Source organism: Chiloscyllium plagiosum, chromosome 9, assembly GCF_004010195.1.
Source record: "Chiloscyllium plagiosum isolate BGI_BamShark_2017 chromosome 9, ASM401019v2, whole genome shotgun sequence".
Classification (NCBI taxonomy): domain Eukaryota; kingdom Metazoa; phylum Chordata; class Chondrichthyes; order Orectolobiformes; family Hemiscylliidae; genus Chiloscyllium; species Chiloscyllium plagiosum.
Genome location: NC_057718.1, coordinates 43180003 through 43197639, shown reverse-complemented (window position 1 = coordinate 43197639; position 17637 = coordinate 43180003). Strand labels below are relative to the sequence as shown.

Sequence of the window (17637 nt, the reverse complement as noted above, 5' to 3'; positions counted from 1 at the left end):
TGTGAATAAATGGCCACAGAGGTCAATCAAGTTGTGAGGACCTGGATTCAATACTGCAAAAGGTCAAGGACCTCACAAAAGTGATCAACCAAGAATAATATTTAGTTAGGTCAGACGGGGGGGTGTAGTTTGACCTTGCTATCCTTCAGCTTCCTCCAGAATTATGTTCTAGAGTGGAAGGTACACGATTGACCTTTCATGTCAGCTGCAGGTAGGCAACCATAGCCAGCATGGAACTGAAACCATGTAGCCACCCTGCCACCTCCTGGGAATGACTGCATCCCTTGGTAAAGGCCATTTAGTGCTTGGTTGAGGTACTGGACATCAGGAAGTATGGCACTCCACTAAGTGCCACCCTGTGAACTTGTTCCCAAACCCCTTCCTGCACCTCTCTCCCTGCAATTTCCATCCTAACTAAACGTCCCCCAAGCTCCAGCCAACATCACTTGTCTGTGACCTTGGCAATTCCTGGGTCTTGGCTCTCTGTCCTTCCAGAAGCAACCATGGGCTCCCTTAGCAACTGCTCAGCACAACAGATTCTGATTGGTTAGCAGCTCTCCATTGGCAAAGTATCTTCATTCCTGGGAAAGGCCTCTTGCTGGCCTAATCACTGCCTGATCAAACTGAAATTCTGACAAAGGATCACAGGATTCGAAATGCTAACTTCTTTTTACCTCTGCACAGATGCTGCCAGACCAGCTGCGCTTTTTTTTTTTCTGTTTATGCTTCATGATACATCATCTAATAGCTAATGTTGCATCTCCCATTGCAGCAGATACAGCAGCTATTTGACATCTGAAGCGAAAGCTTAGGTTCTTATTATAAAAAGTCAATTTCTTGGCATGCAAGTGCAGGCTGCTGTCATCATGACTGTGAACTGGGGTTCAAGGAAGTTTGGAGGATATCACAGCCACCCAGAAATCTGTCCTCCAACAGATTAGGAAGATTATGGAGCTATCACTTCAGGACAGTGGCAGTGGCTTCATGCAGCATGAACTTTTTAGCCTCTCCCAGGATGGGAGCATTTGTCCTCCTTCCCTCCATCCCCCCCGCCACTCTGCCCATGCCCTAGTGTTGCCTTTCAATATGGCTGCCACCCAAGCAAAAATGTTCCACATCACAGCCAGAGGGCCACAGCTGCTCTAAAGCTGTCCTCTAAAGCCAACTGCTGTGGAGTCAGCAGCTTTTCAGTGGCCATGGCACAGCCACTAGGGTAGATATGTAGAAGCTACCCCACTGTAGAGGAACAGTCAAAGGCACTAGGTAAATAGAGAGGGAGGAGACTAACTGACAATTCTTTGCAATATGGCATGATTTCATTTATAAATCTGAACCGCAGTGTTCATGTTGTAATGGATTTTTCTTTTGCGATTGTGATCGAGGGGATGCTAATGATGGAGGGAATGTAAGATACGTGACTGCAGATGACTGATGAATTAGAATACTGACATCATAGTTGTAAAAGGGCAACCAAGACAGAATGATTGCCCTCTCCCTTCCTCTTTCTCTTCTTCTTTCTCCTCCACGTGTCATGCTTTTGGTCCTCAGCTGCTTGCCGTACATCTACAGGTAAGCGTAACCCCACCCCATTTTGGGGGAGGTTCAGCAGCACACAGTTGACTGCCAAGATGCTGGACACCTACTCTGCCAAGTACCATAGAGTGGCACAGGTAACAGAAAGATTGTTTCAGCGTGCCAAAGGTCTGCTCCACTCTGTGGTAATGTGGCTTTCATTGCAGGTACATTACACACAGCAAACTGCCACAGAATGAAGGCATCATGATTGCTGCCAAAACACTGAGCACTGACCTGCATAATTCATTTTGTTTGGTCACACACCATCTGAGTCTTCGAGGTGATGAAATCCCTTTTAGTTCAAGTGTACAGCAAAGTTGACTTTTTGTGTTCTGAGAAAAAGTCATTAACCTTAAATATTCACTGTTTTTCACCCTTAGATTCTGACTGTCCTACTGAGTATTTCCAGCATTTTCTCTTTTTTTATTATCTCGGTGTTGATACGTGGTTCCTGCAGAACTATGTGTACACACTATGGGGAAGTGTTCACTCTTCTTGCTTACCCTTGACAAGTGAGAATGAAATATAGAGAGGTCCTTTCGAGTATAGAGGAGTCAGTGACGTCCCTTACGCAAACACAGATGGCAAACTGTGAGATATTGCAAATGTATCCAGCTCCAATGTAGTCCTTGCCCTGTTCAGCATCTGAGATCGTGACTATAGCTTGTGCCAGATTTCAGCGAGTGCACGTTATTCTTTGCTGAGGCTCAAGATACAGAATTGCCCCCCAAAGACCCTGGAAAATTAGGTGTCACTGCTCCATTCATCTCACTTCTGGTAACATACTACTCCATAATCATTTTCCAAGGATAAAAGTCAAGAACGCATGCATATCTGGGAGCAACAAGCTTGAATAGAAGCCTTGAAGTTAGAATAAGATCACCACCTGAAGAACTATTCCATTTTGAATTTTGCAACTTGCAACAACAAAAAGAACCAAACACTTTTAGACTTGCAACAATAGCTGGAAGAAACAAGCCAATAACTAACCTGTTGACCAACACTTTAAACAGTGGTGGTGAGTCATCCTTCCTGTGTCAATGTGTGTTCAGCTTTGATGGGTAAAGCTATGATGTTGGCTGTAATTTTGAACTATAAAATAGTCACGTTGGCATTAAATCAGCATTCATGTCCCTGATGTCAAGATTTACCTACTATACATACTTCAGTGGATGCCACTGCATGTGCTCTAAGGCCCTCACCAACATGGTACCAAGTGTGAATGTCTTGCCCATCAAGAATTCAGTTGCACATGTGCTGCAGGCCTATTCCTAGCACACAAAAATCAGGTGCTAATAATAAGGATTTCTCCTCTATCATCTCCTCGATAAACATGCAATATGTTTACTGCATGTATCCCACATCACACTCTCTTTCCCACATCACTGACTGTACTGGATGGCTAAATCAAGGGTTAGAAGCAATTTAGCATGGCTGAATGAAGCTTTTATGAATGGTAGTACAATTAACTTAATCGACTTGACAAAACAAGCAGTCACTGCCATATTTTGGAGCCCTTGCTAAAATTGCTAATACCTAACTCTGGTCTTATCTGAATTAAAACCAAAAGGTACATTTTGTAAAATTAAATTATGTGGGTAAAACATTTAGTGAATCTCCATCTCTTCATTAGTCAGTGCCTTTTTGTTCCTCCATCTGTGTAGCAGCAATACACTTATTACAGTTTCAGTGAATTTACAGTAACAAGACATTCCCTTGACAAATTAATCACTTCCCAAGCATTTTATCATATAAATAAAATATCACCTCTGGAGGGAAATCAGTTAAATCAGTTGATTTAACCCATCTATCAGTAAAGCCTAACGTGCTCCCATTTCTTCCAAAACAGATGGACTGTCCTTCTGAACAGGGACTATTATAATGCATTTCAGAATTGAAGGTGCATGATGTGGGTTGCTGAACATGTAGGGAATGGCAGTACATGGGAGCTGTAGTGTGTAATGTGGGGGTTACTTGATTCCACAATATATGCAGAAAGCTGCACTGATTGTAACAGAGCTATTCAGCTGGAGTGATCTTATTGGCTTGGAGGGGAGAAGCCAATCAAGAATCGCTCTTAACAGCTGATCCATGTGGCAATAAGACACCAGAACCCTTCATTGAGAATGAGCTGATGTTATTTCCATATCATGACAACTAATTGAGTTTCTGATCTGATGCACACAAAAAGTGAATCAATTCCTTTTCTTTGAGCCTAAGGTGAAAATATTCTCTTTCATGGATTGCTGGCAACTGTAGGATTATTAAAAAGTAAAATCAGAAATGATGGCTGTACAAAATAAAAATGGAATATGCTGCAGATTGACACAGTATTGCCAATACTGACAAAGATGAGATAACTTCTTTGCAGAAATGTGGATCTATGTTTTCTCCTTCAGGTACTGATGCCCTACTATGTAGTTCAAGCATTTTCAATATCTGTCCACTGGCTAAAATATATACTGCACTCCTAAGACACATTGTGCAGCGGCAATAGATTAAGACAGCTATACTGCAAATTGCTCTCGAGTGACGCTTGAACCAATCATTAACATGAACCATTGTTTTTAATTTGATCAGCTCACACACAGAACTGCTTAACAAGCAATACTCCACATTCCAAACCCAAACATGAATATTCAAAACTTGTTCAGAAGTTTAGTGATTTCTGGTTAGGTAATCTGCATACATCATTATGCAGCACATCCAATTTTCAACTAACCCTTTGATTATTTCTGAAGCTACCTGCTCCAGTTGTCTGAAAGGTTAGCAAGGTTCTGCCCTCTGCCAGAGCAGCAGCTGTGACCGTACAATTGGTTGCAGGATCCCACGGCTAAATAGGTAAATGCTAACACTTGTCAATGAGAGGACACAATTCTGCATGCAATTCAGTTACTCATTCCATAAACATATATATGGGTTAGATTTGGTTTCATTATAATGTCTTATGCAGTAGAATAACACTCCAGCACTCACTGTCCAAGGGTCACACTTGAAAAACAACCATTTGAACAAGGTTCTGAAGATTCATTGCTCCCATGGAAGTATAGCCAACAAAATATCTGTCCTGCAGCGAGGGGGAGGGAAACAAGTGGGAAATAATGAAAGAATAAGACACTGCACAAACCAGCAGGAGACACAGAAACTTACCAGAGGTGCATCCATGGAACAGCCTCAGGCCCCCACCCAGAGTCCAACCCAGTTTCAACTTGGGTATCATTCAAATTTTTATCAACAAGCTGGGGGTAATACCACTTAAGTCACAATAGCATAAAAATGATCTAGCAGCCTCTAGTGGCTAAACAATATTAGCACTGCAGCACAAATATATTTCCATTTGGTCCATCACCCAGAAATTATACACTCATTAGCCCCCACCCACCACCGTGCCCCCCCCTCCCCCCAAAAAACTGATTTAGAAAAACATTGTTAGAGTGTCAAACTTCATATTAAAATTGGTTATGTGCAAACTAATTGAATCATTTTACATCTTCCGATGCAGCTGCTTGAAAGAAGCCATAGGTTTCTCAAATATGCAAATTGGAATCCTACATTCAGAATTAAAGTATGGACGTTGGAAGCTGCCAAGCAAGTTTTACTCTCTACTTTTGATTATCCAGGAGAAGCCTAAACTCTGTGCATGTATTTGGTGCAAGTCAATTTGCTTGGTCATACTCTCAGTAGATTCTAGATCCAATAGAGGCAAGTTTCAGATCTCAATGAGTTAGAATTTGTGGATTTGGAAGTATTGCAGTTAATATTACTGTGAATTCATCATATATTAAAATCCATATCTGCTTGACCAAAGTTAAATTTCCTGAAAAAAGTGATTTTACATGATATTGCTGTTCTGAGAATAAAAACTCTCTTGTCATGATTCAAAACCAAAGTTAAATCAAGAAAAGTAATTTTAACTTTACTCTGTCTCTACAAAATAAAAAATGTATTGAAAAGTTTTTCTTGTTATAATGTTCAACCAATGCACATTTTGCTGTCAGGCAGTAGCTCATGTCCTAACTGGTGAATTGAGGAATTTATTGTACTTAATTCAATGAACTGTTAAACATATAGAGTCATTCTAATCAGAAGGAATACAATTGATTCCTGACATTTAAAATGAACCTTTGCAGCACTAACAAAAGTTCAAGTGTTGCAAACACCTACCAATGTGCAACATAAACTTATGGACAGATGTTGTTGTCTTTAAACTCCTTGTTTGATTCATTTCACCTTTTTGGTGCAGTATTTTCTACTTGTTTCATTTCCATTACAAATCCCCTATCAGATTTGCAAAGAGTGCTCAGTAAGTAAATTGGTGACAGGGAACAATAAAATGTGCAGACCTGACACTCTGAAGAGTTTTGAACAAATTTGCTAACAATTAGTGTTCCTTTAACAGGCTGCTGTGCTGGAAATAAATCACATCCTTTTAATTTCCTCTTCCCTACAAAACAAAAACAAAATACCATCCAGAACTGTGACTCAATACAGGCAAAAAGATGCCCTGTAAGGATCCAGGTGAAGATAATTTGGTTGTAATCTCCTCAGTGATCTATATACTGTATCTAAATCTATATGCAAATAGAAGCTTTCAAGCATTTAACGCAATCCCCAGCATCTAGGGTGAGAGCTTTCAGTTTACATTGGCTGCTTAAATAATTTACTCTGCTTGCTTGCCTACTGGCACTGAAGTTGCTCCGGTAAAACCCACAAAGCACACTCTGAATAACCAGATGGACTAACTATGCAGCAGGTGGGACAGATGGCACATAGCCCTGTCTGACGCTGGTCGCTTCAGCGCGAACTAGCTTCCTTCCAGGTATATTAGCGTCAATCCAGCACTGTCAGAATTATGCTGCTTTTTTTGGACACTGCTATTTCATGTTGGAGACTGTGCATTGACCAAAGATCTCTGTCACTGTCCTGTTTGGTTCAGCACGGCTTAAAAATTGCTGCAAGATTAATAATTCTACTTTCTTTGGAAATGAAGTAACAGCTAACCTTAATATATATGTTCTAAGTATAAACAATCCAGTGAAATTATTTAAGATATGTATCAGAAAAACTGGAGAACATGCATGAGGCAGTCGATTGGGCACCTATCAATACATGTCTTTCATGAATTTTAGGTTATCTTTTTTATGCCCAAAATGACAAAGACTATTTGTCCATTATATGTCCTTAAAATTTTTAACCTGTCAAGATATAAATCACCTATATATTGCAATTATTCATTTTCTTTTATCAAAGAAGGGTTTGTGGGGATATGGGCCAAGTGCTGGCAAATGGGACTAGATTAATTTAGAATATCTGGTTGGCATGAACGAGTTGGACCAAAGGATCTGTTTCCATGCTGTACATCTCTGTGACTATGACTCTAAGTGTCTCATAGCATGCTCTGCATCACATTCCTAATTTTAAAAATATTTTCTTTACGTTTTCCTCAGGTCTGTACTATCTCTTTCATTAAATCTCTGCTTTATACTACTGGTCTAAACCGATGGCTGCAAAGTATAAAGTTGAGTTGGCAAAAGTCATATTGCAGGATATAAATCACTTTGTCCATACTATTACAAATTCCTGCTCCCTGTTGTGTGTTTTAACATTCATGGCGAGTGAGTTGGAGCATCGATCTTCTCATCAGATTAAAAATACCCAATGTAAAATTTAGAAGATAATTAGATCTTTCAACAGATCAACCCAGACTCACAACAATTTGGGGTGATATTGCACCCTATTCCCAGCCCAAGATTCATTTGACAGGTATTACAGTTGGGTTTGTAATTGACTCAAGTTATTCTGTACCTTTCCAGCTGACATGCAATGGAAACTGTTTCTCATCAAGGCCAGAGTGTAAAAGTATTTGCAATCCAAATCAAATAAGAGCTTGGAGCAGAACACTTTGCAAAAACAAACCAACAAAACCTTTTCGAATTCCAGTCTATATTAATTTGATAATCTAATTTTTCTTTTGTCGAAAGCTTTAATAATTTGAATAAAAATTTTAAATGCATTAATTCCTTGGCCTTTTTTTAAATTGGTAGGGAGGGGACCTTCCTAAGGCACCCTGCACTTTGTTTAGGAAACAAACCAAGCCCAGCGGAAGAACGCTTCTCGCTTTGCTTTGGTCTGTTTGGGTTGTCCACATCCTTCTGGCACAAGCCTGTTTTTGCATTGTACACACCAGCTGCTGACTAGATTTTGACCAAACTATTTTGTTTTAGGGAGTGACTCATATCATGCACACAAACAACCTGATTAGACCTAACTCAATCCGGAAGGAAAATAGGCAAAAGAAAGAAAAAAAAAGGCAATTGGGGTATGAACCGCTGTCTTCCATGAGAATGAAAGTTCCTATCTTTGGCCCCGAGTTGTTAAATTCTCACAAGCTATCAAAGCTAACTATTATCCATCTTTATCTAAGCTCTGTGTGATAAGTTTTGGTGGCATGCCACTGAAGATCAACATTATTCCGTCAAGACAAATTTGAGATACATACAAAATGCAAATCTGCAATTTATTATGCTGATTAAAAAGAATAAGGTGCTGCAATGGTTACTGCTCTTTCAAATGTGCTAACAAAATATAACTGTTTGAAGGTCTAATGTATTACATTGAAGATTATATTGTCCACCATAAAATTAAAATCTGGCTTCCTACCCACGCCTGAACTGAGGAATTAAAAAGTACTTGTCAAAAAGGTCCACAGATGAATTACAATATCCACAGGGACTATCCTGGAGTTCAGCAGCAGCAGTAAACTGAAGGATTATGGAATTAGTGCAACTTATAAGCTTTTCCACATAAAAATGGTTTAGAAACAAATCCCAATTTTTTATAAAACAGTCTTCAACTACCTGAAGTAATTTTGAAACTTTTTTTCAGTATATAAAAAACAAAACTTTGGAGCTTAGAAATGAATTCTTTTATATGCTTACTGGAACAAATTGAAAAAATAACCCTCTGAATTGCATGCTTGCCTAAAGCAGACTGAATGAAAATGAAATTGCTGTACTAAATCGACTTTGGGAAAAGGTAGTCATTTTACGCATGTCTCCTCAGTTGAATTATCCAACACTGTCACAAGGATAAAAAAAAGTGAACACTGAGATGCCACAGCATGGCTTACTGCTGTTTGAACTGAAATCCAAAGTATGAATCATTGAGTTTCACTGATGTAAAACTTGGTATTTTATTCACACTGGGTAACAAGCTGCCTCTAGAAATGATTGCCCATACCTATTCAAAATGTATCAACATTTCAAAGCTCTCATCATTTTACAAAGTAGCTGAACAGGACAATTTATACATTCTATATTGTCTGGGTTACCAGATGTCCAATCATGATATAATAGTGTCACAAACTGAATATAACCAAATTAATAAATGCAGTCTTTGCCCAGTAAAATTGTAAAGGCTTGTTTGACTTGTGTCATTAACATAAAATATATATCAAGTTGACATTTATTTTCTGAATTCCTGAATTTTGTGTTTGAATTTTGTACAAAATTATTTGTAAAAAAATCAACGTAATGTACAAGTTAGACTAACTATAATGTATGAATGAGTAGCTCAAAACAACACTTGGATCTTTAGCAGTGCTAATGTATAAAGGCACTGTTTGAATTATCTGCATGAGAATTCAGACTGGACAAATGGACAACACTGGCATTGAGCTTCAAGTGAAGCTGGACATATAGTTGTTCTGAAATGTCTTATCTGTGTAACCTGCTGGGATTAGTTTAACACAGTAAAGCCAATTATAGCACTTGCCAGTACGCCAGCTATCTCCAACCTCCTCCCTCCCCCCATATACACACTTTTATGTCTGCAAACTGTCCTTAAGTGTGGAGTGAGCCTTTCCTCTTGTTTTCCAGAAAGAATAATAGTACAAATTAAGCCAAGTGTACGCTCTGATTCAGCAGCATGTTGAAGTAGGCAAAGACCCATTCCATTTGTGGAGCTGTGGCCACATGATTGATTGGACAGGTGTCATTCATACTAATGTTAAAACCTGACAGTGCTGATCTGTAAGGCTCTACCGACTAATACAATCTGAAGCCAATTACATCGCTCCATATGGGTACAGTAAAGAGGCCACCGCAACAAAGAGTTGCACCCTTCTCCTGCCACAACAGCTTATGCGGTCATTTAAGGAAAGGCCATTTTGTCACAAAAGAGCTAAATCTGCCTCACTGCATCACCCTTTAACATGTCTTATATCAATTTACATTTTGCTTATACTTGAGGTGACACTTGATAATGGCTGAACAGGTATTTCAATATAAACATAGAAGGGAGAGAAAGAACCATCAGGAATCAACTTTCTTTTTGCGTCACTTAAAGTCCAGGGAGGGAGAAGCAAAGGAAGAGGCAATAACTGAGCATCAAACCAGTGAGATTGTTCATGTCGGAGCTACATTATCAAACACACGTGAAGTATGATTGGGGACACAGGGGGTAAATATTTCACTGCCAGACAGTATTGAAAGCTGCAATTCATTTCTCTCTCGGTTTAGGACAATGACAATTTAATACAAGGCAAGTGAATGTAAAAGAGATAATATTGCACAAACTGCTTCACTGTAATCGGCTATTTCCTCTGGAGAGCTTAACCACTGTGACACAGAGACACATTGAGCAGATCAAAAATATATTGTTTTTCTCAGACTTTGCAATTAAAATATTATAGCTAGCCTTCTGCAGCTCTATAACGTTTACTGAATATAAAAACCTGTTAAAAATAGCTTTGGTAGGAAATGAAATCAGGAGTTGTAAAGGTTTTATTTTTACTGCAGGTTAATTACTGTAGCATAGGAGGCTCTGACAACAAAAGAGTGCAGAAAAATATATTTAAATGAATACTCTAAATAGCCGTATTCCCTGCAAATGCAAGGTTGTTACAATGTACGTCCTGCATCTTTGGAACATCTGACCTCTTGCAATATTTAAAGCTCTGTGCAAATATGCAAAATCATGCTGTTACAGCAGGAAAAAAACTCCGATATTTTGAGATGTGTAGGTATTTTCATACAGGTTTGTGACGTTCGTCTTATACCGAGCCTGTTGCTGACTTGAACAGGGGCGATCATTTAAAGAGATGAATGATACAATGAAAAGTGAAAGAACTTGAGACAAGTTGTCAGCTAACTGATATCAAGGAACAGCTTATTTCCCCCGTCCCTTTATTTTGCTGCAAGCTGCCACAGTTAAAAATCCTTTCTTAGATTCAAAAACAAAGACCATGTGTGAGACTTTCATTACACTAAACAGATCATATTTTTAAAAAATCATACAAATTAGCTTTTAGAGCAAAAAAGAAGCGTTTTTAAATATCCTTGCGTCCTTAAAAATAAGCATTCAAAATTTCTGTATAATAGATACAGAAACTACATATAGCATTTGACAATGCAGTCCTCGCCCATTCCTTTGGCTTTCTCACATCTTTGGCTAAATTACAAATAGCAGCACAATATGCAGTAACAGTAGACTGCTTCTGGGAATCTGGAGATAATTCAGAGAACATCCGTTGCACAGAGAGAGTGGGACATAATCCTGGCACAAAACATGCAAGCAAGCAGCACAGACACACAGGGACATACACATATACAGCAAACCCCTATAGCACTGCAAAGAACCCAGAATGGAAAAAAAAAGGTACCTACTCTTCGTCGTAGTGAAGAGAAAAAGATTCAGGGAGACAAAGTTCTACCAAATCCATGTGCGCTCAGCACCATTATTCGAGCCTACACTCCTGGCAATAAATCAAAGTTCCCTGACAGAGTGGCGCAATTAACACAAATGTTCTCTGGTGACAGCCTATAGGCAAAGCCAGCTGGGACCAGGCTCGCACTCTCCTAATCAAGGTCTTAAAGTCCCGATTGTAGCTTATTAATATGAAGCAGGTCTTTACATATGCAATCCCCGACCTCACCAGTCATCGCATTGGTGGGATTGCAGCCACTCAGAGTAAAGCACTGCAGACAGGACAATTCCGACACAAGCTTAGGGAAGCAATGCAGGTACAGTAGGCGGGAAGTCTGTAAACTGGGAGGAGGGAAGCAAAATTCCACAGCCTTATACAGTGTAGCATCTGAAGCACAATTTTCTATTAGTCTGAAAACAGTGTTCAAAAAAGCTTAAAGGGACAATATCCATTTGCTTCTTTGCGAAGTTACAGTAAGCATAACTATGTTAACAGAATGCATTTTACGACAAATCTGTCACAATTATTTTATCTGTAATATTATCAATACAATTTTGTACAGTAGAAAAAATTCTCTTGATGTATATTTACAGAATGTATTACAGTAAGTCATTTTAGCATCTTTTCATGTAAAATACACAAAGGGGTGTTTTCCTCTATTTAAAGCTGAACTGTCTTTCCCAAAAGTCATATCTGTATAGCTTTGCTCAAAGCAGTTTATAGGCAAGCACAGTGCTCTATTTTTCTTAAATGATTAAAATCTATATCAAAATGCACTATAATCTGAAAGCTGCTCTTAAAGGGCTCTCTTGTCATTTTTACCTTCTCAAAATTTATACACCTATATTGTCTTATAGTTTTATATACTAACCAGCTACATTAAGTACATATTTTCAATTTCCCAATGTGGCTTTTTTTTCTTTCTCACAAAATCAGAAGAAGAAAGCTGAGGTATCACATTTGCACCTTCCTGTCCAAACTTGGAAAGTAAAGATTCACTAGAAGTATGATGATAAATACTTCCCCTGTGCAAACACCAATGTCTTTTACTGTGTTGACATGAATTGCTTGCTACAGAGCAATACAACAATGTGGCTTGAAGCAATAGTACAAAGGCTAACCGGCGTCAAACCCATTGCAAGAACTGTTCTGAAATACAACTCCTCCAATCATGGTCTCCTTCAAGAGCTGCGAGCTCCAACAGCTGGCTGTCTCCCTGCATTCCGTTAACCCAATGTAAACCCTTTTTACTGTCCAAAAGCAAAGCTGCCTCAGAATTGCTTCTGATGTTAAATTAACCATTCTGCAAGTGCAATAGTGCTGGCAGTTGCTTTTTTGCAAGTGTTTCCTAAAGATTTCCAATCCAAGTTAAAAATATTTAACAAACAAGAATTCTGTCCAAATACAGTATAGATAATGACCAGATTCAGTTTAGTTTGCAGATTTCATCAATATACTATTTCATTGTATCTATACTGTAGAAATGAATTGTCCAAATCCATTTGCCATTTATCAAAGACCAAGTGCTTGCTCCCTAGTAATTGTTGTTACGATTCACAGATTTGTCTAACAAAATAGAAAATGTATTTGGAAACTAAACTTCTGCACTTCTTATGTTTCTAGTTTTCATGTTTTTTATCTTCCAATTTAAATTCAACTTATCCAAAATTCAAATCAAACACTGATTTAATGTCATTACTCACATACAAAAAGAATGCCATTTGAAAACGGCATTAACTGGTCAATTTGGAAGTTTCTGGCATTGTAGGCAATACAATAGTCCTTTCCCCAGATTTTCACAGCCAAGATACATAAACTCTCCTCACACTACACTTACAGTTAGTTCTTCAGGTAAAACACCACATGATTGCACCAGCTCCTTTGACTTTCAAACCACCCAAGCGAATATTTTAAACAGAAATGAGATGTTTGTTTTAGTTCCAACATATCTCTTTATAAAAAAACTTGTATGCAAACAATGACAAAACATCTTTTTTTATCCTTTCTGATTATGAACAGGAGGAGCAACCATGCACCTAGTTCCATCAATCGCACATGACCAGCCCTTGATATTGCTATATGCTATACTGACAGTACATACCGACAATCTACTTCATCTCTGATGTGCTGCTTAGAAGAAATGTTATCATGTGCAATGGCCTGGATCATGTGGTATTGACCACCCCGACACATTTCATATTTATTTGTGTCAGATTCAGCTTTTTGGTGTAACTGTGTCAACTGGCCACATCGTGTACCAACAGAACCTGCAGAATCTGCTTCGGCATAGACCCAGCCACTTTGCACTTGTCAACGTGAGAATTCTGCATCCTTTCTGAACACAAACTTTACATTAACCCAATGTTTGGCAATAAGCGCAGAGGAAAGCATAAGCAATCTGCTGTGTATTCGTATACAGAATACATTTCTTCATAAGGCCAGTGTAAACATGTCATTGTTCAATAGTGTGACATGGAAGTAGTCTCATGACCACACAATGTCTACCATGTAAAAATGCTGCATTTCATGGAGATGGAGCTCACAAAGAGTTTTAGCAATGTCTGCACTTACTGAAACAGGGCACCCTAAAAATGTAGTATTGAACCATGCTACATATCTTTCTGACACGCTGATGAAAGTATTAACAGAAAATTTCCACCCTCCCAAACAAAATGACATTTCCATAAGTAAATTGGTGGCATTGGCTAGTATATTTGTGCCAATTATTATCAGTATCTCAGAACTGTCCAACTATTACATCCAACCAGGCAGAACACTCATTAATTGTGGGAAGTACATCACAAATTGTATAAAAATGGTATCACATTCACGAAAGCAGAATATTAATTTCTAAATTAATTCAGATTAATATCAACTGCTTCACTAATGACCAATGCACCCCTCAGCACAACTATGTTAACCCATAAAATACTGGTGCCCTTTTAAAATATTAACTTTGTGCAATACTCTTTATGCACTAATGATCTGTAAATTCAAGAATATAGAATGAAAAATGCAATAATTACCCAATTAAAAAATTTTGCTCAAATGGATGTAAGTGTTGTGCTTTGCATTGCCATGCTGTAAGGGTCACAGGTGTCTTCTTATGTGTACCACAAATGCAAAATATTCAATACAATCTTGAAAAGTAATGTTTTAACAAACTAATATTGTAAAATAGAATATGTAACCAAGTAGCAGTGAAGCAATAAGGACCTTCAAATACCGATTAATGTTTAGTGAAGCCTTTAATAAGTCAAATTTTTATTACTGAAAAACTGACAAGGAAAATATCAGCTGTTCTGCTTGTGAATGCCCGAAATAATCCAAATTCATTCCTTTTAGATCTGTTTTTAATAAATCCTTGAAAGTATGTAAAAAGATGAAGATCATAAAAACAAATTATGCAGATCAACATGAATCAAATAATTGATAAGAATGGGGGTACCTTTAGCTGCCAGGTGATAAAGTGAGTGTTCCCATGTATTTGCATCATTTTGTGGCTCACCTTTTGTCTTTATGCACATTTAACAATGTTAGACATTTTATTTTGAACAGTTTCTTACTGCCATCATTGTCAGCAGAAGTTTTAAGTATTTGGGGGTGGGAAACCACATCAAAACACAAACTATATTGACCTGATTCTAAAATCATGCTTTTCATAAGTGCTTGCTGAATGTTTTGTAATCACTGGATTGAAGGAATGTTTCTACTGATTACAGAATGTACCCAAAACATTCTTCAGATGGACTTTTGCATCACCTGCAATTTTACATTTACATCACCTTGCAATCCCAAAATCTTAATCAGAATGTTTAACAAACTTTTGTATTTAAAGCACCTGTGATTTAATAAGTTATAAATCTTTTTAATAATCGCTTTCAAGTAATTCTCATTTAATTATCCCAGGTTTCCTACAATAAACAGCCAGGCCATTTATTTTGACCAAGATGATTCTGGATTTAGTTTTATTTCACATCAGCAGTAGCAGAAGACATTTCAGGAATGTTGTATTATTTAACTGTGATCAGTAGCTTGAACACCGGTTGCTAAAATATCCAGCTATTCCATTTTTGACAATAGAGGGCAGTGATGACTCTATGCTTCCTTCCAGAAAGCACAATGAATATCTACATTGCTGTTAATCTGCAAGTACAGACTTTGCCAACATACATTTACCTTAAGAAATCAGAGGAAATAAAAGAAAGGCCACATTCAGTTCCAGAGTTTACTCTCAAAATGCACATTGTGGCCCAATTCATGAGAACAACTGATAAAATAATCTCCATGTGATCAGACAATGCAATTGTCACATTGAAAAAAGGTAGCAGGTCTCAGGCACCCTACCATTTTGATATGTTAATAGATCTTCTTGGCTTGTGAGGGTCTGCTTTTATTGCTATTAAAACTTCAACAATAAATCAAGTGATGAGTACATTCAGGAAAATAGATTCTAAATGTTCACCCCATTTAAACCCAATGATAGTACTCGTACAGTGGAAAAATAATTTACATAAGAAAGCATTCTTTACTTTGGATCTGTTTAATACTAGGATTGTTTAATGTCCCACATGGAAGGGAAGAGATTCTAGGAAGTTACTTGATATAAGCAAGTCAGTTTTGTCATTTTTATAAAAATATAACTTTTCAAACTAAACACAGTATTTCCAGGGCTCCAGTTCCAACATTGTATATGTACCATATTGGTATACATAATATCAACTTTAGCCTTTTTAAACTACCAAAGTGAATTGGGGCTTTCCATTTCATATCAGCTAATCATAAGCCATAGCTCTTTAGCCACTACAATATATTTAATCCTGCGCTTCATACGCACTCCAAATAATGCATAGCATCCGGGTAATTAAAAATGTCAATTAATTAGGAATCAAGCAGGGCCCCACCACCTTCTCTCCCAGGCCACATTTCGAAGATTACTTTATTCGTGTGTCCTTGACGTAACAGTTGCAGCAACTGAAGCTTTTGAAAGAGACATTACTTCTGACACATGGTGGAAATATATTGAAAATTATAAGTGAAAGTAGTAGTTATGGTTTATAGGGCACAGTCAAGTCTTTACCCTTCCTGATGTCCCCACCAATACTTTTCCACAAGGCTTAATCTCACCACTAACCCTACTTAAATATGCAAATTAAGAGTTCTTGCATGTTATTTCACGACTTGCGTTTATTTAATATTCATGTAACCATTGCCTAAATGGCATAATGCAAACTTCAAACACAGAAAGTCATGATTTCAAGTTATGACCTTTAAGACCACACCCAGAATGATTGTGGTGGATTCATACCTAACTAATGTCTGCAGTGTTTACATCCTACAATCCTGAATTCTTGAAAGTTCAGCAAGGATAGCACTGAGTGTATGAAAACCACTACTATGATATTTCTCGTATTAACTATAAATGTATTCATAGTGAACCCCAATCTGATTTGAAACCCATATTTGCATTTTTGTCCTACCCAAGCTTTACCAGCGTAAGTCAGGCACAAAGTACTTATACTCACATAAACAACAATCCTGAGGTTACAGGATTTGCAATTCCAAAGTTAATTACAGAATATCAGGCAGAGAAGGATCAATCTGGTGGATTTTGTTTTCCCCAGATAATCCAGAGAACTAAGGAGATGGACAATAAATGCTAGCCTTGCCAGCAATGTCCACACCTGTGTATGAATTTTTTAAAAATTCTTTAATGAAAACTTTAATGTATTCAAACTAAAAATAATACTTGAAGTATTTTATCAGTTGCAGCTAAGTGTATTACTTTTTCTGGGAAGGATGGCATGGAAACAGACCCATCTGTCCAACCTGTCCATGCTGACCAGATAACACAAATTAATCAAGTCCCATTTGGCAGTACTTGGCCCATTTCCCTCTGATCCTCCTATTCATAGATCCATCCAGATCCCTTTTAAATGTTGTAATTATACCAGCCTCCACCACTTCCTCTGGCAACTGATTCCATACACCACCCTATGCATGAAAAAGTTGCCCCTTAGGTTTGTTTTAAATCTTTTCCTCTCACCTTAAACCTGTGCCCTATACTTTGAACTCCCCCATCCCTATGAAAGACCTTGTCTATTTACCTTATCAATATTCCTTATGACAAACCTCTACAAGGTCACCCCTCAGCCTCCAATGCTCCAGGGAAAATAGCCCCAGCCTATTCAACCTCTCCCTATAGCTCAAACTCTCCCAACCCTGGCAACATCCTTGTAAATCTTTTCTGAACCCTTTCAAGTTTTATAACGTCCTTCCCTTAGCAAGGAGACCAGAATTGCACACTGTATTCCAATAATGGCCTAACCAATGTCTGTACAGCTGCAGCATCCCCA

General features: G+C 38.1%; 1 protein-coding gene across 5 annotated transcripts in view; it reads right to left on the bottom strand.

The window, feature by feature from the left end:
* Nucleotides 1-17637, bottom strand: part of esrrga (estrogen-related receptor gamma a) — a 241607-nt gene that overhangs the window by 87369 nt on the left and 136601 nt on the right. Inside the window, exon 1 of one of the 5 annotated variants that reach the window (XM_043695800.1) lies at nucleotides 11241-11443. The exons of the other annotated variants lie outside the window; for them this stretch is intronic. Within the exon in view, the coding sequence (XP_043551735.1) occupies nucleotides 11241-11296 (56 nt within the window). The 5' untranslated portion in view covers nucleotides 11297-11443. Of the gene's footprint in view, nucleotides 1-11240; nucleotides 11444-17637 lie in introns of those variants that run through there. 5 annotated transcript variants of the gene reach the window in all.